General features: G+C 40.9%; 1 protein-coding gene across 1 annotated transcript in view; it reads right to left on the bottom strand.

The window, feature by feature from the left end:
* The window catches only part of FANCC (FA complementation group C), a 333,078-nt gene that overhangs the window by 24,995 nt on the left and 284,027 nt on the right, over positions 1 to 24,056 (bottom strand). Inside the window, exons 11-13 of the mRNA XM_077299602.1 lie at positions 20,246 to 20,321; positions 4,181 to 4,256; positions 2,948 to 3,122 (exon numbers count right to left, since the gene is read on the bottom strand). Of these exons, the coding sequence (XP_077155717.1) occupies positions 2,948 to 3,122; positions 4,181 to 4,256; positions 20,246 to 20,321 (327 nt within the window). The remainder of the gene's footprint in view (positions 1 to 2,947; positions 3,123 to 4,180; positions 4,257 to 20,245; positions 20,322 to 24,056) is intronic.

The raw sequence follows: 24,056 nt of genomic DNA on the forward strand, positions 1-24,056 counted from the left end.
ATACACTGAAACAGTCTATTAACAATGATAAACAGTTTTAATGCGCAAATCAAGTTAGGCTTTTGGTGAATGAACAGTTATCGAACAGAAACTCGAACAGCTGAATTTTAAGCAAATTGTTCGAGTTCGACGAACGGCTCGAACACCGCCCAAAACAGCTCGAATTTGCAATTGGTGAACAGTTCGACTCGAACACCGCTCATCTCTAATCTGTAATTTATATGTAACCCCTTCTCATGTAAAGCACCATGGAATCAATGGTGCTATATAAATAAATAATAATAATATATACAGGTGAAATACTTAGCTCAGAAAGGAGGGGACATGCCCCTGCTTGTACAAAAGATTACAGCAAAACCAACTGGATGAGATGGATTATACACTGGTATTCGTGCAAAGTGTAAGGGCAAATTCACACTGTAACCATTACACAGACAAACCAAGAAAAAAACAAAACGAGCATATACCCTTTGAGCAAGCAAATAAAAAGTATTCAATCTGTATAGCTTCCCATGGATGGGTGCCTCAGTCAGGACCCAGTCCTGCTCTGTCCTTTTTCACACTGAAGTTGTTTGACACAAGGTACAGTTTTAACCCCTTAACGACCGCCGATACGCCTTTTAACGTCGGCAGTTAAGAGTAACTATTCCTCAGCGCCGCTTTTTAACGGCACTGAGAAATAAGGGTATAGCCCGCCCCCCCCAAAAATCAGAAAATGGGGGGTTATATGATTCGGTCAATTTTTACCATCTCTAATGGCGACCACAAAAAAAGAAGTCCGATTTCCCATTTATTTCTCTCTCCTCTGATATGATCTAGCATATCAGAGGAGAGAGAAATGGGGTCCCCCGAGCACCTCCCGATACCTCAGGCTCCGTCCCACAGCCCTCCATGTCATCTTCCCGGAAGAAAATGGCGGGCGCATGCACAGATTTTTCCTATTGGTTCATTTTGATCACTGTGATAGCCCCCATCACAGTGATCAAAATAAAAACATAGTAAATCAAACCCCCCTTTATCACTCAGGTAAAAATAATAAATACGGTACTTTTTTAATTTTTTCGGTGCATAAGACGACCCCCAACTTTTCGGGGGTCATCTTATACACCGGGTGTCTTCTTATACGGTGTGTGCAGGGAGCGGTCCCGGATGGTTCCCATGGTCACATGACGTCACAAAGGTCCTTCGCGGCGTGCAATGCATCCTTGGGAACGGAAGCCGCCGCATGCACCGCTGAGAGCCGGGAGAACTCCGGGGGCCGTCGGAAGTTAAGTATATCCATCTTTTTTACTTTTATTCTTTTTTTTTTTACACAAATATGGATCCCAGGGCCTGAAGGAGAGTCTCCTCTCCTCCAGACCCTGGGAACCATCCGGGACCGCTCTCCCTGCACCATATGCGGCGACCTCAGAGCTCCGCACATGCCGTACCTGGCGTATAAGACGACCCCCGACTTTTGAGAAGATTTTCAGCGGTTAAAAAGTTGTCTTATACGCTGGAAAATACGGTATTTCTTTCCATTTGGGTTATGGTTAGGGCCAGGGTTGGGGTAAGAGCTAGGGATAGGGTTGAGCTGAGGTTAGGGTTGGGGCTAGGGTTAGAGCTAGGGATAGGGTTACAGCTAGGTTTAGGGTTGGGCTAGGGTTAGAGTTGGGCTAGGGTTAGGGTTGTGTTGGGGTTACGGTTGTGGTGTTGGGGTTACGGGTTAAGGTTGGAGTTAGGGTTGTGTTGGGGATACGGTTGTGTTTGGGTCACGGTTGGGGTTAGGGTGTGTTGGAGTTGGGGTTGGGATTAGGGTCAGGGGTAGGGCTGTGTTAGTGTTGGAGTTAGAATTGGGGTGTTTCCACTGTTTCCGCCTTTGATTCCAGACAATTTTGTGTTCATAAAATCAAACGGTGCTCCCTCACTTCTGAGCCCTGCCATGCGCCCAAACAGTGCTTTTCCCCACATGTGGGGTACCGGCATACTCAGGAGAAACTGCACAACAAACTTTTGTAGTCCATGAGTGAAAATAAAAAAGTTTGGTTCCAAACTAAATTTTTTGTGAAAAAGGTAAAATGTTCATTTTTTCCTTCCAATGTGCTTTAGTTCTCGTGAAGCACCTGAAGGGATAATAAACTTCTTGAATGTGGTTTTGAGCATCTTGAGGGGTGCAGTTTTTAGAATGGTGCCCCTTTGGGGTATTTTCTGTCATATTGACCTCCCAAACTCACTTCAAATGTGAGGTGGTGCCTAAAAAAATGGTTTTGTAAATTTTGTTGGAAAAATGAGAAATCGCTGGTCAACTTTTAACCCTTATAACTTCCTAACAAAAAAAATCACATTTCCAAAATTGTGCTGATGTAAAGTTGACATGTGGGAAATTCTTAGAATCAGTCGGATCCGTTGAAGCATTCCAGAGTTATAACTTCACAAAGTGACAGTGGTCGGAATTGTAAAAAATTGGCTTGGTCATTAAGGACAAAATTGGCTCTGTAACCAAGGGGTTAATACTAGAGACAGGATAGGACCTTCACGATTGGGTGCACCTTGTCAAGGTGGGATGGCGTTTATGCTTTTTTTTTAAATCAAAATAGCATAAAGAACCCTATGTTATTTACTTGCTGTAAGGTATATGCTCTTTTTTTTGTTTCAGTGAAATCAAAAGTGTGAACATACTCCTAAACTTTGTACATATACCAAAAATTGGAAATTTTGACAGCCTTAAAAGAATAAAAGTGCCCTATTGCTTATATACTGTATATGCTTTAGGAGGAATTTATGACTCCAGGAATCCTCTACTTTATTCTGTATGAAATAAAACTACAACCTCTGGATAATTGCTAGAATTTAAACAAATGACTTGAGAAGATATTACATACTATTGCAACAGTGAAATGCAAATTACACATTGAGGATCCTCACTTATTTTGTGCCAAACACAGACTTGCTTTGGAGCACAACCTACCATTGTTCTACCTCTGCTTTGGCTCTCATTGCATGGATTGTAGTAAAATGCCAGAAGCCACAGCAGGTCGTCTGAAATTTCAGGGTTTGACGTCAACAGCTGCTCTGCTGCTATGTCCACCCATCCTCCTAAACGGATTAGCAAAAACCAGGATTGAAAGACATTCTCGTGAGATCTGGAAAAAAATCAAATGAGTCACTACAGAATGGAAAAGCTAATATAAAAACATATTAAGAGAAACATCTATTCTTGCTATGATGTTCTTTACAGGGCACATGCCAGACATAAAATCTCTTTCCAGCTACAATCAAGTGGTCAGGCATGAATCGTTATTAAAGAGAATAACATAGTAACACAAGGGTAGATGAACATAAAACATACAACCTAAAATTGGGTTCTAAATTCAATATCACTATAGTGCTGTTAATATACGGTATTCTCTTTTTCATTTTGCTTTCCTACTAGGCATCCGACAGCTCCATGGTGTGTTTACCGGTTTTCTGACCAGGGACTTTTTCATTTTTTTACGTCCTAGTAGTGGACAACGCCTTTTAATATATATGCATTGATAGCTCACTGATTAAAGCACCTACTGAACCTGAGAGCACAGAAAGAGTAGTCAGTTAATGTGTCTTATCCTACAATTCTACATGTCAATCTGTTCAGCTCCACCTGCTCTATAACAGTGCTGGCACATTGCGGTGCATTTCCAAGCTGACAGGTACCCTCTAATTTGTCTTAAAAACTGATTTCTCCAAGACTACCTATATCACTTACACTTATTTCAAGTACAGCACATGAATTGGCTTGGTGACCGACAGACCTCCATGCTGCAACGCCCTCAACTAGCTACCCTACATCTATTATGTATATTCCCTTTGTCAATACAATAGCTCTTTCCCTGGATAATATTAGCGCAATATACCTAGAACGGGACTAATTAATTCATTTACATTGCCTCAATTTTTCATCTCAAAATTCCTATCACCACAAAATTAGGAAAGCTAAATAAAATAAATCAGTGAACATACACTGTGCGTTATATGCGAGGTGTATTTGGAAATTAGGGATTATTATTACACGAAGAAGTCATTTTCTCAAGCTAATGACATGAAAAAAAAAACCCTGACTTATGTATGTTCTTTCTCAAACGTCTCCCTTAAGGTCAGGCATTAAGGATTTTTCCAACACACCTACAAGCTCCAAGATGTGTAATAAAACATAACACATTACCTTTCTTCGCTGTCCTCATGTCTTAACATTTTCACAATAATAGTTAAATGTTGAATGCGGGTACTAGATGTTAGTCCTAAAAAAAAACAAACAAAGAAAAACATACATTTGATTTCATACTGCAGACATGAATGCAGAATCCCATTTATCAAAAAATATATAACTACTATACAAGGCCGAGACGAGAGATAACCAGGGGAGGCACCAGCCTAGAAAACTACATACTTCCTCCCCGAGGGGGGCGCACTATGGGGGAAAAAATGACATTGCTGAATGACTGCGGCAGCCCAGCATTTTCCTCTGGCTGCAAGTATTCACCACAGTGACGACTGGGGCGCCGGCACACAGGGGAGCAGTGTCAGTCCCAGCACCGTTCACGCCACTCTCTGCCTGCACTCTGGCTGTTGCTCCTTCCCTACACTCAATAGTATTCGCGTCTGTCATACAATTGCTGTGAGACATGACGCCGGCAACTTCAGCAGAACACAGACTACTTCAAGTATGAGCCCTGTTGGAGATGTCACGCACAGGGAATGTCGGATGGTGAAATGCTGTGCACCATCCAGCGCCCTGGCTGAAAGGGACATATGCACGGTGGGATGGCTGTGAGGACATACATTAATGGCTGGAAGTGTTGGCACCCTTAAAATTGTTCAAGAAAATTAAGTATTACTCCCAGAAAATTATTCCAATTACACTTTTTTTTATACATGTTTATTTCTTTTGTGTTTTGAAACACAAAAAAAAACAATAGAAAAAAGGCAAATTAGACATAATTTCACACAAAACCCCAAAGCTGGGCCAGACAAAACTGTTGTTTCAAGCATGTGATGCTCATTCAAAATCATCTGTGGTAAGCAACAGGTGTGTGCCATATAAAAATCACACCTGAAACCAGATAAAACCGGGGAAGTTGACTCAAACTTTGCATTCTGTGTCTGCCACAGTAAGCATGAAAAACAGAAAGAGGAGGTGAGAACTTGAGAACCAAAATTGTTGAAAAATATCAACAATCTCAAGGTTACAAGTCCATCTCTAAAGATCTTGATCCACAGTGCGCAACATAATCAAGACGTTTACAACCCATGGCACTGCAACTTATCTTCCTGGACATGGAAGGCAGAGAAAAATTACTGAGCGTTGCAACGCAGGATAGTCCGGATGGTGGATAAGCAGCCCCAATCAAGTTCCAAAGAAATTCAAGCTGTCCTGCAGGCTAAGGGAGCATCAGTGTCAGCACGAACTATCAGTCGACATGAAACCCTATGGCAGGAGACCCAAGAGGACCCTACTGCTGACACAGAGACATAAAAAGCTAGACTGCAGTTTGCAAAATTCTTCTGGGAAAGGGTTTTGTGGGCAGATGAGACCAATATAGAGCTGTTTGGTACGGCATAACATTCTACTGTTTACCAAAAGTGCAATGAGGCCTACAAAGAAAAGAGAACATTACGTACAATCAAATATAGTGGGAGTTCAAAAATGTTTTGGGGTTGTTTTGCCAGTTCTGGCACTGGGTGCCTTGACTGTGTGCAAGGCATCAAGAAACCTGAAGATTACACTGTTCTATAGCTAAACTGGTTCTGAAAGCTATTATGATGCCTAATTTTGCTGATTTGCTCTAATCTTCATGATCCATAGGAGGTTGTAATTACTTATGACATCTCTCATGAAGGCTTATAGAAAAATTACATCTTTATGATTTCATTATCATTATTGCATTGTTAGTAACTAGTTTATGACCTCATCTATTTATTCTATTGAGCCCTCAGTATTCTATCATCTTCGGGTGACCAATCAAAAAAACGTCAACTCAGCACTAATTATGTAATCCTAATTCCAGTTGCAACATCTAATTTTTATAATGTTCTCTGTGTAAGTTATACAGTTTTAGAATTTCTTAGCTTAGTTTCCTAGCATATTGACAAGTTTCTATGGTTTTTTTCTGATATGCCTCGTTCTTGCATTAACAAAGTGGATAAGTTTTGATACATATACAGAGAATTCACTTTTGCATCACAAAGACGAACCTTGACTACCATGATAAGGAAAGCCTACAACTAGTATTTTGGCCGCAGAATGGGAGATGAGGACAAGAGTTTGCTTCACACATATGCTGCAAAAGATGTGCATCACATCTTACCCAGTGGTTGCATTGGAAGAAGCAGTCTATGCCTTTTGCAGTCCCAATGATCTAGAAGAGCCAAGCGATCACACTACCAATTGCGATTTCTGCATGGTGCCCCCCATTAGGAAAAAAGTTTCAAGGAAGAAGTGGACTTTACAAACATATACAAACATTGTACCTGCAATATGCCCAGTGCCACATACAGAAGAACTGGCAGTTCTAAAAGCACTAGAAGCAGTTAAAGCAAGTGATTAAGAAGAGGGTACTTGGTGTCATAGCATCTTTTGTTCATGATCCAGACTTTCTGTCAACAACCTGAACTGAAAAACACCTTATAACACAAAGTCAACTGAATGAAACATTTGGATCTGCCCAAGAGTAAAACTGAGCTCCAGGCTAGCGGTTGATGTTCAGATTTTTCTGATAAATATCTTGTCCAATAGTTCTTCATGGAGAGCAATCTTGTGGCCTGCAACAACATCAAGTCATAATTCAGAGGAATGCAGGCTCTTCATCGACTCATCCAAAACAAGCCTAAAATTTGTCTTGTTACAGAATGGCAAGGCAAAGCGCTACCTTCAATTACAGCTGGTTATGCAGTCCACATGAAAGAAAACAGTGACAACATTTAACAGCTGTTAAGGTACCTGATCTATGACTAACATTTGTGGCCCCTGTGTGGCGACTCAAAGGTTGTTGCCCTCTTAACTGGTCTCCAGGGGGGATACACAAAGTACTGCTGCTTTTTGTGAGAGAGGGATAGCTGTGCAAGTGAATATCACTACAGTAAATTCACTTTAGAAGGTAAAAATGTCCTGCATCTAGCACTTGTTGATCCACATGACATTTTACATAGTAACATAGTTATTAAGGTTGAAGGAAGACTTTAAGTCCATCTAGTTCAACCCATAGCCTAACCTAACATGTTGATCCAGAGGAAGGCAAAAAAAACCCATGTGGCAAAGAGTAAGCTCCATACTGGGGAAAAAATTCCTTCCCGACTCCACATACGGAAATCAGACTAGTTCCCTGGATCAACACCCTAACAAGGAATCTAGTGTATATAACCTGTAACATTATACTTTTCAAGAAAGGCATCCAGTCTCCTCTTAAATTTAAGTAAGGAATCACTCATTACAACATCATACGGCAGAGTGTTCCATAGTCTCACTGCTCTTACAGTAAAGAATCCGCATCTGTTATTATGCTTAAACCTTCTTTCCTCCAGACGTAGAGGATGCCCCCTTGTCCCTGTCTCAGGTCTATGATTAAAAAGATCATCAGAAAGGTCTTTGTACTGTCCCCTCATATATTTATACATTAACATAAGATCACCCCTTAGCCTTCGTTTTTCCAAACTAAATAGCCCCAAGTGTAATAACCTATCTTGGTATTGCAGACCCCCCAGTCCTCTAATAACCTTGGTCGCTTTTCTCTGCACCCGCTCCAGTTCAGCTATGTCTTTCTTATACACTGGAGACCAGAACTGTTCACAGTATTCTAAGTGTGGTCGAACTGGTGACTTGTATAGAGGTAAAATTATGTTCTCCTCATGCAAATTGCCTCTTCTGAGAAAAAGAGGACTTAACTCTATAGCGCCACCTGTTGGAAGTAGCAATCCTAAAAGTCACAATCAACCCTTTAACGAGTCGTGCAACATGACTTAGGATAAAAGCCAAATCAGTATCTCAATTCACAAACACGGTGTTTCGGGCTGTTGGCCCTCGTCAGTGCGAAGCATGAGAACTGATTTGGCTAGGTGAGAGGCTCTGGACTGGGGTCTAAGGGGTAACGTTTCTCCTTATGGAGAGTGACATACCAGCTGGCTTATCAAGGTAAGGAGGCTTATTCGCCGTGCAATGCTCCACTGGGAAATTAAATATGCAAATTGCCTCTTCTGAGAAAAAGAGTACTTAACTCTATAGCGCCACCTGTTGGAAGTAGCAATCCTACAAGTCACAATCAACCCTTTAACGAGTCGTGCAATATGACTTAGGATAAAAGCCAAATCAGTATCTCAATAAGCAGACACGGTGTTTTGGGCTGTTGGCCCTCGTCAGTGCGAAGCATGAGAACTGATTTGGCTTCTCACCTAGCCAAATCAGTTCTCATGCTTCGCACTGACGAGGGCTTGTCGAGGTTCTTTATCCAACATCCGCACAATCTTGCGTTGAAATCTCTTGTCAATTTTTCTTTTCCGTCCACATCTAGGGAGGTTAGCCACAGTGCCATGGGCTTTAAACTTCTTGATGACACTGCGCACGGTAGACACAGGAACATTCAGGTCTTTGGAGATGGACTTGTAGCCTTGAGATTGCTCATGCTTCCTCACAATTAGGTTTCTCAAGTCCTCAGATAGTTCTTTGGTCTTCTTCTTTTCTCCATGCTCAATGTGGTACACACAAGGACACAGGACAGAGGTTGAGTCAACTTTAATCCATGTTAACTGGCTGCAAGTGTGATTTAGTTATTGCCAACACCTGTTAGGTGCCACAGGTAAGTTACAGGTGCTGTTAATTACACAAATTAGAGAAGCATCACATGATTTTTCGAACAGTGCCAATACTTTTATCCACCCCCTTTTTTATGTTTGGTGTGGAATTATATCCAATTTGGCTTTAGAACAATTCTTTTTGTGTTTTTTTTTTCATTTAAGAGAAATTAAATGAAGATAATAATACCAAAGAATTTGTGTTTGCAATCATTTTCAGGAAGAATCTGACAGAATTGCAGGGGTGTGAATACTTTTGGCCATGACTGTATGTTGTTCTCCTCATGAGCATCTATGCCTCTTTTAATGCACCCCATTATTTTATTTGCCTTTGTAGCAGCTGCCTGACACTGGCCACTAAATGTGAGTTTGTCATCCACCCATACTCCCAGGTCTTTTTCATTGACGGTTTTGCCCAGAGTTTTAGAATTAAGCACATAGTTATACATCTTATTACTTCTACCCAAGTGCATGACCTTACATTTATCCCCATTAAAGCTCATTTGCCATTTATCAGCCCAAGCTTCTAGGTTACATAAATCATCCTGTAATATAAAATTGTCCTCCTCTGTATTGATTACCCTGCAGAGTTTAGTGTCATCTGCAAATATTGAAATTCCACTCTGTATGCCCCCTACAAGATCATTAATAAATATGTTAAAAAGAAGAGGGCCCAATACTGACCCCTGTGGTACCCCACTGCTAACCGCGACCCAGTCCGAGTGTGCTCCATTAATAACCACCCTTTGTTTCCTATCCCTGAGCCAGCTCTTAACCCACTTACACATATTTTCCCCTATCCCCATTATTCTAATTTTATGTATCAACCTTTTGTGTGGCACCGTATCAAAAGCTTTTGAAAAGTCCATATACACTATGTCCACTGGGTTCCCTTGGTCCAGTCCGGAACTTACCTCTTCATAGAAGCTGATCAAATTAGTCTGACAGGAACGGTCCCTAGTAAACCCATGCTCATACTGGGTCATGAGGTTATTCCTCTTCAGATACTCCAGTATAGCATGCCTTAGAATGCCCTCCAGGATTTTACCCACAGTAGAGGTTAAGCTTACTGGCCTATAATTTCCGAGTTCAGTTTTTGTCCCCTTTTTGAATATTGGCCCACATTTGCTATACGCCAGTCCTGTCGTACAGACCCTGTTATTATGGAGTCTTTAAAGATTAAAAATATTGGTCTGACAATGACTGTACTTAATTCCTGCAGTACTCGGGGGTGTATCCAATCCGGGCCCAGAGATTTGTCAATTTTAGTGATTTTTAGATGCCACCGTACTTCTTGCTGGGTTAAGCAGGTGACACTTAATGGGGAATTTGTGTTATCACTGATCATATTGTCTGCCATGGAATTTTCTTGTGTAAATACTGATGAAAAAAGTCATTTAGCATATTGGCTTTTTCCTCATCCTGATCCACCATTTCACCCAAACTATTTTTAAGGGGGCCAACACTATCATTTTTCAGTTTCTTACTATTTACGTAGTTAAAGAATATTTTGGGATTATTTTTACTCTCTCTGGCAAAGAGTCTCTCTGTCTCAATCTTAGCTGCCTTGATTTGCTTTCTACAGAATGTATTTAATTTTTTGTATTTATTTAATGCTTCATCACTACCTACTTCCTTTAATTCTCTAAATGCTTTCTTTTTGTCACTTACTGCGCCCCTTACAGCTCTATTTAGCCATATTGGTTTCCTCCTATTTCTAGTATGTTTATTCCCATACGGTATATACTGTGCACAGGTCCTATCCAGGATGCTAATAAACGTCTCCCATTTTCTTTGTGTATTTTTATGTCTCAGGATATCGCCTCAGTTAATTGCACTAAGATAATCTCTCATCTGTTGGAAATTTGCCCTCCTGAAGTTTAGTGTCCTTGTAACCCCTCTATTACACATCTTATTAAAGGATACATGAAAACTAATTATTTTGTGATAACTATTCCCCAAGTAACCCCCAACCCTTATATTTGCTATGTGGTCTGGCCTGTTGGTTCTGGCCTGTTTTGTACCACCTTTGCATATCAAGTTGGGTCTAATGAAGAACTTTGGAAAGGTATTGCATAAAAATGCAAAAGCATTCAAGTATCTCATTGATAAACTTCCAAGGTTGAGTAAAGCAAAGCTAAAGGAAGGAGCCTTTATACAGTTGTGGCCAAAAGTATTGACACCCCTGCAATTCTGTCAGATAATACTCAGTTTCTTCCTGAAAATGATTGCAAACACAAACTCTTTGTTATTATTATCTTCATTTAATTTGTCTTAAATGAAAAAACAGAAAAAGAATTGTCCTAAAGCCAAATTGGATATAATTCCACACCAAACATAAAAAAGGGGGTGGACAAAAGTATTGGCACTGATAGAAAAATCATGTGATGCATCTCTAATTTGTGTAATTAACAGAACCTGTAACTTACCTGTGGCACCTAACAGGTGTTGGCAATAACTAAATCACACTTGCAGCCAGTTGACATGGATTAATGTTGACTCAACCTCTGTCCTGTGTCCTTGTGTATACCACATTGAGCATGGAGAAAAGAAAGAAGACCAAAGAACTATCTGAGGACTTGAGAAACCTAATTGTGAGGAAGCATGAGCAATCTCAAGGCTACAAGTCCATCTCCAAAGACCTGAATGTTCCTGTGTCTACCGTGCGCAGTGTCATCAAGAAGTTTAAAGCCCATGGCACTGTGGCTAACCTCCCTAGATGTGGACGGAAAAGAAAAATTGACAAGAGATTTCAACGCAAGATTGTGCGGATGTTGGATAAAGAACCTCGACAAGCCCTTGTCAGTGCGAAGCATGAGAACTGATTTGGCTAGGTGAGAAGCCAAATCAGTTCTCATGCTTCGCACTGACGAGGGCCAACAGCCCAAAACACCGTGTCTGCTAATTGAGATACTGATTTGGCTTTTATCCTAAGTCATATTGCACGACTCGTTAAAGGGTTGATTGTGACTTGTAGGATTGCTACTTCCAACAGGTGGCGCTATAGAGTTAAGTCCTCTTTTTCTCAGAAGAGGCAATTTGCTGCGCAGTGTTTGTGGTATGTGTATATAATATGTGCTCAATGATTCTTGTTTTTTTGTACCTGTCCTAATGACTGTGTGTTCTGGATGTCCAATGGGATTTGTCGGGGTGGAGTTAATTATTCTCATGGCTATTCACCTGTTAAATTTGTTTTTATATGTCTTGTTGGGCTATTCAAGCTTATGCTGTGGACAAAGAGCACCATGCGTGCTCGAAACGCGTTCAGCTAACTTATGGCTTCTTTTCTGAAATAGTTGTGCAGTTACTTGCAAGCAGCTTTTTCCGAATTTTAAATATGTGGAAATAAAATTGATGACTTTTACTCCGGAGCTGGATTTTTTTTTCTTACTCACTCAGCAGAGGACGTTGGGCGGTGGCGTTTTCCTTGCTCGGATGTTCCTGTGGACTCTTATGGATTTGCTGATGGGGGTGAGCTGAAACATAACTTTTTTACTGTTCAAGAGATTTCAACGCAAGATTGTGCGGATGTTGGATAAAGAACCTCGACTAACATCCAAACAAGTTCAAGCTGCCCTGCAGTCCGAGGGTACAACAGTGTCAACCCGTACTATCCGTCGGCATCTGAATGAAAAGGGACTGTATGGTAGGAGACCCAGGAAGACCCCACTTCTTACCCCGAGACATAAAAAACCCAGGCTGGAGTTTGCCAAAACTTACCTGAAAAAGCCTAAAACGTTTTGGAAGAATGTTCTCTGGTCAGATGAGACAAAAGTAGAGCTTTTTGGGCAAAGGCATCAACATAGAGTTTACAGGAGAAAAAAAGAGGCATTCAAAGAAAAGAACACGGTCCCTACAGTCAAACATGGTGGAGGTTCCCTGATGTTTTGGGGTTGCTTTGCTGCCTCTGGCACTGGACTGCTTGACCGTGTGCATGGCTTTATGAAGTCTGAAGACTACCAACAAATTTTGCAGCATAATGTAGGGCCCAGTGTGAGAAAGCTGGGTCTCCCTCAGAGGTCATGGGTCTTCCAGCAGGACAATGACTCAAAACACACTTCAAAAAGCACTAGAAAATGGTTTGAGAGAAAGCACTGGAGACTTCTAAGGTGGCCAGCAATGAGTCCAGACCTGAATCCCATAGAACACCTGTGGAGAGATCTAAAAATGGCAGTTTGGAGAAGGCACCCTTCAAATATCAGGGACCTGGAGCAGTTTGCCAAAGAAGAATGGTCTAAAATTCCAGCAGAGCATTGCAAGAAACTCATTGATGGTTACCGGAAGCGGTTGGTCGCAGTTATTTTGGTTAAAGGCTGTGCAAACAAGTATTAGGCTGAGGGTGCCAATACCTTTGTCTGGCCCATTTTTGGAGTTTTGTGTGAAATTATCAATGTTTTGCATTTTGCTTCATTCTCTTTAGTGTTTTTTCATCTGAATCTGAGCATGCGCCGCCCCCAGCGGCCATTTTCCCGGAGGCCACCGCATCGCACCTATTGAGCTGCCTCCGGGAAAATGGCCGCTGCTCAGATTCAGATCTCGTCTCCCGAGATCTCGGGACGAGATCTGAATCTGAGCAGCGGCCATTTTCCCGGAGGCCACCGCATTGTACCGATGGAGCTGCCAGCGGGGCTTCCGGGCTTTAAGGAGATGCCGGAGGAGCCCCGACTGCATGAAGATACGCCGCTGCCGCCGCCCCACAGCACCAGAGGCCCCACACTGCAGAAGAGGAGCCGCCGCCCCACAGCACAGCAGCCGCCGCTCCCAGCACAGAGACCCCACGCTGCAGCGCTACGACGAGGTAATGGGGGATACTCACTTTCCTGTGAGACGCCCCCTCGTCGTCATCAGGACCACTCCCCCCCCCCCCAAAAGGCACATATTCACGGTACTTAAGAAGGCTGTTCCACATTATTAAGCAGCCTACATTTTTTGCCAAAATGGGAAAGAAAAAGGATGTGTCGGCTGCTGAGAAGCAACAAATTGTGTAGTATTTAGGTCAAGGCATGACTACAATCAACATTGCCAAGACACTTCATCGTGATCATCGCACAATCAAGAAGTATGTAGCTGATTCCCAGCACACACGTGTGCGGCCTGATAAGGAAAAATTGAGGACTCTTTCCAACAGGCAATTGCGTAAGGTTAAAAGAGCAGCTGCAAAAATGCCTTGTCATAGCAGCAGACAAGTTTTTGAAGCTGCTGGTGCCTCCAACGTCCCCAGAACAACAAGATGCAGGGTCCTTCAGAGGTTTGCAGCTGTGCGTAAGCCATCCTGTCGACCACCCCTATCCACTGAAACAAGCAGAAAAGGCTCCAGTGGGCCAAACGAAACATGAAGACTGACTTCCAAACTGTTTTCTTCACCCATGAGTGCCGTGCAACGCTCGATGGTCCAGATGGATGGAGTGGAGGATGGACACCCCATGAAAACACGGCTAAGGCGCCAACAAGGAGGAGGTGGAGTAATGTTTTGGGCTGGAATCATAGGGAGAGAGATTGTCGGCCCCTTTATGATCCCTGAAGGGGTAAAGATGAACTCCATAATCTATGTGGAGTTTCTAAAACAACACTTCCTGCCATGGTTCAAGAGGAGGAACCGTGCTTTCCGCAGCAAGATCATTTTCATGCATGATAATGTACCGTCTCATGCTGCAAAAAACACATCTGCATCTCTGGCTGCTATGGGCATAAAAGAGGACAAACTTATGGTGTGGCCACCATCTTCCCCTGACCTCAACCCCATTGAGAACCTCTGGAGCATCATCAAAAGGAGTGTCTATGATGGAGGGAGGCAGTTCACATCTAAGCAACAGCTCTGGGAGAGTATTCTGTCCACATGCAAAACAATTGAAGCAGAAACCATCCAAAAACTGACAAATTCAATGGACGAGAGAGTTCAGAAGCTTCTTTTGAACAAGGGGTCCTACGTGCAAATGTAACATCACCTAGAATAAAGTTTCCACTTGAAAACTGTTTGATTTCATTTTGTAATAAGTTGATAATGCTTACAACTTCACAACTGACCATTTTTTTGTTCAAAATAAAAAAAAAAGGTTGAAAACTCTGCTGTGCATAATAATTTGGAACATGCATTTTGAGTGTTTATTTTTTTTAAAAAGATACTGTTTTTATAGGCAGTTTTTTCCAAAACATTGCAATTATACTAGAATAGTAGATGACTGGAAAATAACAATGACTGCAATTCAGATAGGTAATTTGGAGAAAATATGAGGAAATATTATTTGCATAATAATTTGGAACACAGTGTAGTGGTAACTTTTGTGGAAACTTCAGAGCAGATGCAGTAACTATGAAGAGTTGGTGAAAAATCTCCTCAAAACATATAAGGATCTTGGCTGTAACATAATAATAATAATCTTTATTTTTATATAGCGCTAACATATTACGCAGCGCTTTACAGTTTGTACACATTATCATCACTGTCCCCGATGGGGATGGGGTGTAATAATACACCCAGTCAGACTCCCTCCCTTTGATGTGGGATCAGGCGGTGAGCAGAAGACATGTGCCTGGAACAGCCGCCGGTGAAATCGCGATCCACCCACGGCTATTAACCCGTTAAATACTGCTGTCAAACGCTGACAGCGGCATTTAGCATGCACTTCCGGCAATTGCGCCGGAAATCTGCCCATCGGTGACCCCCACGTCACATGATCGCAGGTCACCGATGGGTTGGCATGACAATCCGAGGTCTTCTGCAGATCTCTATGGTTGTCACTGCTGCATTGCTATGAGCGCCGCTCACTGGGCGGCGCTCATAGCAAGCGAGTCATTCTGCTACATAGAGGCAATATGATCATGGAGACTATTGAAGTATGCCAAAAATAAAAAAAAATGTTTTTAAAAATATAAAAAATATATATATGAAAGATCAAATCACCCCCCTTTCGCCCCATTCAAAATAAAACAATAAAAAATTCAAACATACACATATTTGGCATCGCCGCAGTCAGAATCGGCTGATCTATCAATAAAAAAAAATGGATTAACCTGATCGCTAAATGGCGTAATGAGAAAAAAAGTCAAGCCGCCAGAATTAATTTTTGTCGCCGCGACATTGCATTAAACTGCAACAACGAGCGATCAAAATATTGTATGTGCACCAAAATGGTATCATTAACCCCTTCATGACCTTGGCATTTTCCGTTTTTCCGTGTTTTTTTTTCGCTTCCCTCCTTTCCCAGAGCCATAACTTCTTTATTTTTCCGTCAATATGGCCATGTGAGGGCTTATTTTTTGCGGGACGAGTTGTACTTTTGAACGACATCATTCGTTTTAGCATGTCGTGTACTAGAAAACGGGAAAAAAATTCCAAGTGCGGTGAAATTGCAAAAAAAGTGCAGTTTGTTTGGGTTTTTTGCTAGGTTCAGTAAATGCTAAAACTGACCTGACATTATGATTCTCCAGGTCATTACGAGTTCATAGACACCAAACATGACTAGGTTGTTTTTTATTTAAGTGGTGAAAAAAAATTCCAAACTTTGCTAATAAAAATTGCGCCATTTTCCGATACCCGTAGCGTCTCCATTTTTCATGATCTGGGGTCTGTTGAGGGTTTATTTTTTGCGTGCCGAGCTGGCATTTTTAATGATACCATTTCAGTGCAGATAAGTTATTTTGATCGCCCGTTATTGCATTTTAATGCAATGTCGTGGCGACCAAAAAAACATAATTCTGGCTTTTCTAATTTTTTTTCTCGCTATGCTGTTTAGCGATCAGGTTAATCCTTTGTTTTTATTGATAGATCGGGCGATTCTGAACGTGGCCATACCAAATATGTGTAGGTTTGATTTTTTTTTTTAATTGATTTATTTTGAATGGGGCGAAAGGGGGGTGATAAACTTTTATATTTTTTTTATTTTTTTTCACATTTCTTTTAACTTTTTTTTTTTTTTACTTTTGCCATGCTTCAATAGCCTCCATAGGAGGCTAGAAGCTGGCACAACGCGATCGGCTCTGCTACATAGCAGCGATCATCAGATCGCTGCAATGCAGCAGAAATGCAGGTGTGCTATGAGTGCCGACCACAGGGTGGCGCTCACAGCTACCGGGGATCAGTAACCATAGAGGTCTCAAGGACCTCTATGGTTACTCTGCAGAAGCATCGCTGACCCCCAATCATGTGACGGGGTCAGCGATGCGCTCATTTCCGGCCACCCAGCCGGAAGAGCCAGTTAAATGCCGCTGTCAGCGTTTGACAGCGGCATTTAACTAGTTAATAGGTGCGGGCGGATGGCGAATCTGCCCGCGCCTATTGCGGGCACATGTCAGCTGTTCAAAACAGCTGACATGTCCCGGCTTTGACACGGGCTCACCGCCGAAGCCCGCATCAAAGCGGGGGTTCTGACCTCGGACGTACTATCCCGTCCGAGGTCAGAAAGGGGTTAAAAATGTCAGCTACAAGCGCAAAAAATTAGCCCTCACCCAACCCGAGATCACGGAAAAAAATGGCGATGCTACTGGTATCGGAAAATGGCGCAATTTTTCATTTTTGTTTAAAACAAAGTTTGGATTTTTTTTTCATCGCTTAGATAAAAAAATGTTTGGTGTCTATGAATTTGTACTGACCTGGAGAATCATAATGGTCAGTTTTAGCATTTAGGGAACATAATAAAAAAGCAAAACTAAAAACAACTGTGGGATTGCACTTTTTTTTGCAATTTCACCACATTTGGAATTTTTTTTCCTGTTTTCGAGTACATGACATGATAAAACCAATGGTGTCGTTCAAAAGTATAACTCGTCCCACAAAAAAAGCCCTCACATGACCAATTTTGACCAAAAAATAAGAAAGTTATAGCTCTGGGAAGAGGAGAAGCAAAAACCAAAAACGCAAAAAAAAAATTTGCTAAAATGTGTGCAACTTATAGTCTGAAGGCAGCTTTTTGTGATCTGCTCTCTCTTTCTTACTAGTCAAAACTCATCTAACTGATCAGTGCAGGGCAGGAATGCAAAGATGGTGGACGTACTAAATAGCTTGAGGGCCTGTCATCTGACTAAAAGAAAGAACCATTCTAGTCATGTGATCAGTAATATGCCTGAATGTAACTTTAAAAATAGGGTAGTGCATGTATGTTACAGAGCTGTGGTGTATGTAGCATAGCTGTGGGTGTGCATATTCTGGAGAGCTGTGTGCGTGTTCTGGAGAGCTATGCTGATATAAAAGAGAACTGTGTTTTTATTTAGAAGATCTGTGTGTGAATCTAGCAGAGCTGTGTATATATGTAAGAGAGCTAAGTGTGCATGCATGTAAAAGAGCTGTGTGCGCATGTAGCAGAGCTGTGCTGTGTGTCTATGTAGAAGAACTGTGTGTGTACATAGGAGAGCTGTGTGTAAGTAGCACAGCTGTGTGTTTATGCAACATAGCTGTTTGTACGTAGGAGAGTGGTGTGTGTATGGAGCAGAGTTGTGTGTGAGAATGTAGCAGAGCTGTATTAATACATAGCTGAGCTGAGTTTTAATGTACTGTGCATGCAGCAGAGTCGTGTACACTGCAAAGAGTGTAAATAATGTGTGAGCAGTAAAACTACATGTATATAATACACATGCAAAATATATAGTATATGATATGGTAAAATAAATGGTGTCATGCAAAGCTACTACTGCTGATAAAAAAAATAAAAATTTTATGACTCTCGAAAACATGAAAAAAAAAAAGGGGGATATCCGTGACTTTAAAAAAAAAAAATAAAAAAAAATAAGCAAGAAAAAGACGTAGTTGTTAAGAGAGGCAAGTACCTGCCTATTGTATCAGATGCCAGTTATTGACCGCTCCTGCCAGAGATGAAGCTATTCCCCGTCAACAGAGCAGCAGTTTCTCTTCCTGTTGACAGGGAGGGACTCCTTGCATCATGCTGATTGACAGCTGGATTCCCCCAACTAGGCAGTGGAAGCCGGCAGTCAATTGGCATGACACCAGTAGTTCCACCCTGTCAACAGGTTGAGAAACTGCTGCTCTGTTTACAGGAAGTAGCTGAATCTCTGGCAGGAGCGGTCCATGACCGGTGCAGGGTACAACAGACAGGTAGCTGCCTCTGTTACCAACTACATGCTTTTTTTTCTAAAGTCCCAGATATCCTCTTTAAAGAGTTAAAAACTTTGCTCGAACAAACATGAGGGTAGGTGGAAGATGAGAGAAGGTCAGATGAGATATTGAAGTGTTTGAAATAATAATTACTCAGTTCAGGTGTATCTCTGCACTGCAGCTGCAAAGTAATGCAACATTACAAACTCCTCTAGCTCTCATCTGACAGTGCTGTCCGCTGTCACACCATATTGACTTCAGTAAGAGGAGGTCTGGAAAAGTTTGTAGAGATGCTTAACTCAGCTCTGCTGTACATCTAAGCAGTAGCTACAGAGAACAGAGAGGAGAGAAGGGCATATTCTTTTCTCCTCTGCATAACACTGCCTACTTTTGATTAGTCAGCTTCATGCAGGGAAACAAGTGCACGCCCCAAGAGACAAATCTCAGGTGACACTCAGTTTAACTATAACAAATTATAACCTAAACTTTACAAGCAAAATCAAGTAAAAAATTGAGTACAAACTGTTGTAAGATCTGAATAGGCCAATATTACCATTAACCTACTAATGACAAAGACAAAGGTTCATCAATGATGTGTTTCGGATTGCTGAAGATCCCTAGCTATGACGAAGGATCATTTGGGATCCAAAACGCGTTCAGTGATGTAACTTTTTGTCTTTGTCCTGAGTACATTTATGGATATATAACAAAGCCTATTAAGATTTTATGACCACTGGTGCTCGATTTTCTCCTTGCATCCTGGATCCATTACCGTGTCCCATGCACCTGTGGATGCTGAGTGAGCTGGATTCGACTTCCCCTTTTACAAGCTGATATCTCTGCAATGGGGAGGAGAAATCAAAAATATGCTCTCCAGTCACTATTCCATGATATGGCCAATTTAACATGCTCAAATAGGTAAAAGGTCCTCGTTAAATAAATTACCTCTCTTATGCAATCTATGTTTACTCATCTATGAACCAGTGGAATTATAAGGATGAAATAGTAGGGAAATTCCCAGACAAAGCGTTCCAATAAAATACAGCACAAGGAATGCTGCAGGACAGAAAGATTTATTTTCTTGCCTGACCTCAGATCCTATAACATGTTGAAATGAGATGTGAGCACATTCAGCTGCAGACTGATGCCCAAGCATCTGATATCCTTGAGAATCAGATCATTACATGCATAGCTTGTTAACACGACAATACAGCACATGATAGACGAGATGAGAAATTGTTTCCTTTGCAAGGAAACAAAACGTAGACTCCTAATTGTGCACTATAAAACTTATGAACATAGTGTATTTCATAAAATGGGAATAGATGAAAAGGATGTAGAAAAGGTTTGATCTGCGTCGTAAAATAGCTGATCCCCAATATGTAGTTAGTGAGCACTTACCTTCAACTTTTCTTAGTAAAGCCAACACTAATGGAGTATTCTTGTGTGAAAAATAAGCTCTTAAAGGCAGCTTGGCCTAAAATTATGGGGTAAAAAAAATAAATTACTGTTTGTTTTATAAATTTTTCTAGAGTGAAACTTAATTTTCAGAAAACAAAGGTCTCAATTCATAATATTCATAGCTTCTTTTTTTCTGGAGTAAAAATATTTCCAACAGTGACTTTTTGGTTTGTGCAATATTCATTACTTAATTTGAGCCTTTCATGTTAAAGCTACTTTTGTCAGTTTTTTCCCCAATCTGGTTTTCCTTATCCAGATATCCAGTTGTGAGTTTTTAAAATGTAAGAACATTTTTGTGCAATTGTACAGGGTGGGCCATTTATTTGGGTACACCTAAATAAAATGAGAATGGTTGGTGATATCAACTTCCTGTTTGTGGCACATTAGTATATGGGAGGGGGGAAACTTTTCAAGATGGGTGGTGACCATGTCGGCCATTTTGAAGTCGTCCATTTTTTATCATACTTTATTTTTTCCAATGGGAAAAGGGTCATTTGACAAACTTATTGAGAATTTCACAAGAAAAACAATGATGTGCTTGGTTTTAACATAACTTCATTCTTTCATGAGTTATTTACAAGTTTATGACCACTTATAAAATGTGTTCAAATGCAACCCTCTTCTCCCACTCTTGACACACTGATAGTAATACCGCAGAAGAAATGCTAGCACAGTATCCCTTGTTTCAGATGCTGCACATCTCGTATTGTAAGGCAATTGTGTATGCTGTGAAGATGAAGCATAATTTTTAATAACTAAATTACAAAACCATTTATTTCCACCTTTTCTGCTTGGTTAAATGTATTCTTTATGGTGGCACAACCCCTTCAAGCACAGCGGCATTGAAACCGCTTAGATCAGAATATTTCCTTATTTGTTTTACAGGCCCCATTATGGTGATTTTACATGGGTCTAGCAAGTATAATAAGGTCACTAATTGTATATTTAACACATTAAGTGTCAGAACTAATTTGATGTTAGAGGGGTGGCCCGAAAGTAACATTAGTTATTAGTTAATAAATATTAGTAGTTACACTTAAATTTACTTTTGCCAGTTTCAAGTTTTTCATTGACCATTGTGGGCTTTTCTTACTTTAACAGAAGGATACCAGCAATTTTGTCCAAATCGGTATATGACCTAGGAGTTGTATAGTGCAATTTGGGAAAAAAAATATATAACCAATATTTTTGTAAGACATTATCATCTGCGCTGACAAGTCCACACCCCCCATAAATGTATTATATGCGTAGATGAACATAGGCTTTGAGATGGTCATTGTTATGTTACGCAAGAAGGCAAAGGAGTTGCTGGCACCACGTATAAATGTAAGCATTAGTCGATATATTTTTGTCCCTACAATTATTTTTAAAAAAGGTATCCCACTGTGTCAATGTATAACGCTCTACTTTCACCAACAGCAGGTAGTTTTTTTCCTAACTGTCCCACACACCACTGGCTTTCAGTCTGTCAGACATTTGATCAGGGCACACTTGTGCACCAGTTGTCAAGATACAGGAGGTACTTCTAGTCAGTTAGTGAAGGGAGTCCCACACAATCATTCCAGTTGCAGTCAGTAAGACAGAACGGTTTGGGAGCTGAATTTTTCTTTCACACTTGTATATCTGGGCATATAACATATGGATATATCGGATTTCAAACTTGCACAACTTATCTATTTTTATGCAATACCTGGGATGTGTGTTGATCAGGTATTTTACTCTACTCTTAAAATGCACCAAGGATACATCAGCTCTTGAGGAATATAAATATTACAACATTTTTATAGTGGTGGCACTATATCCCAGTACTTAGGGTGTGTGGGCGTGTAAATATATTTATAAAGGTGCTATTGACAAGAAATTCTCACCAGATGTAGGTAACAACCCATCCAATCCACACAGACAAAAGTCAAACCGAAAAATGTCCATAAGAGAAGTTACAGAGGGGAAAAAGTATTGACCACGCTTACTGAAATGTATTCAATACTTTGTACAAAAGCCTTTGCTGGTGATAACAGCTTCAAAATGTCTTTTCTATGGAGAAAAGAGTCGCACGCATTACTCATGTGTGATTTTGGCCCATTCTTCCAAACATGGTGTATTTCTCGTATTATTGCATCCAGAGAGTTTAATTTTGGTCTCATCTGACAAGACTATATTCTCCCAGTATTTCACAGACTTGTCTAAATGTTGTTGAGAAAACTTTAAACACGCTTGAACATGCTTTTTGTTCAGTAATGGAGTCTTGCGTCGTGAGCATGCATACAGGCCATGGAAGTTGAGTGCATTATTTATGCTTTTCCTTGAAACAATTGTACCTGCTTATTCCAGGTCTTTCTGGAGCTTTCCACAGATGGTTCTTGGCTTTTGGATAACTCCACTGATAATTCTTTTCACTCCTCTTTCTGAGATCCTGCAGGGAGCACCTGGTCGTGGCCAGTTTAGGGTTAAATGATGTTCTTTCCACTTTCAGATCATGGCTGCAACAGTTATCACTGGAACATGCAGTAATTTAGGAATTCTTCTGTAACCAATGCCATCAGTATATCAGTATATTTTGCAACAATAAGGTTGCAAAAGTATTGAGATTTAACCCATCAGTTGTTTCTTGTGTGGAACCTTGCTAATGAGACACCTTTTTATAGGTCATCACTTGAACCAGCTGATATTATTTTCACTAAGTGGCTTTTTAGTTACTGATTTCAGCTAGTGTCATGACTTTCCATGGCTTTTGTCACCTCTCTTTCTTCATGTATTCAATACTTTTTTGCTGTGTCATTTCTCATTATTATACATAATTTATAGACATCTATGGTTTGATTTATTTGAATGTCTGGATTTGATGGGTTGTTACCAACATCTGTTGAGAATTTCATGTAGATTTACTTAGAAATAGAAAATTGGTGATGTGTTCAATACTTATTTTACTGTGTGTGTGTGTATGTATGTATATATTATATTGTGAGGTAGAGTGGAGGATCATATGAGAGGGTGTATCCCCCAGGATGTGGATGGAGTCCTATTAAACCCGCTGAAGTGCCTTGTGTTCACAGCAGCACGCATGTGAATCACAAGGCAAAAAAAAAATTAAGCATGATTGGGTCCAAATAGTGTCTCAGTCAGAAGGAATCAACTGTTTTTCTAGGATAGGCATGTATTCGGCTTGATTCATATGTCCTTCGCAAATAACAACCTGCCCAATTCCAGCCTTGCTGAAATATCACCGATCCTCCACCAAACTTCACAGTGGGTGCAAGACACTGTGGCTTGTACACCTCTCCAGGTCTCCGTCTAACCATTAGATGACCAAGTGTTGATCTGGGGATCCTTCAGCAAGGCTGGAATTGGGCAGGTTAATCTTTGCGAAGGACGTATGAATCAAGCTGCATACAAGGCTATCCTGAAAAAACAGTTGATTCCTTCTGCTCAGGCAATGCTCCCCAACTCTGAGGACTGGTTTTTCCAGCAGGACAATGCGCCATGCCACACAGCTAGATCAATCAAGGATGAAGGACATCAAATCCCATCCCTGTCATGGCCAGCCCAATCTCCAGACCTGAACCCCACTGAAAACCTCTGGAATGTAATCAACAGGAAGATGGATAGTCACAAGCCATCAAACAAAGAAGAACTGCTTACATTGTGTACCAGGAGTGGCATAAGGTCACCCAAAAGCAGTGTGGAAGACTGGTAGAAAGCATGCCAAGACTCATGAAAACTGTGATTAAAAATCATGGTTATTCCACAAAAT

Source organism: Ranitomeya variabilis, chromosome 1 (genome assembly GCF_051348905.1).
Source record: "Ranitomeya variabilis isolate aRanVar5 chromosome 1, aRanVar5.hap1, whole genome shotgun sequence".
Taxonomy (NCBI): domain Eukaryota; kingdom Metazoa; phylum Chordata; class Amphibia; order Anura; family Dendrobatidae; genus Ranitomeya; species Ranitomeya variabilis.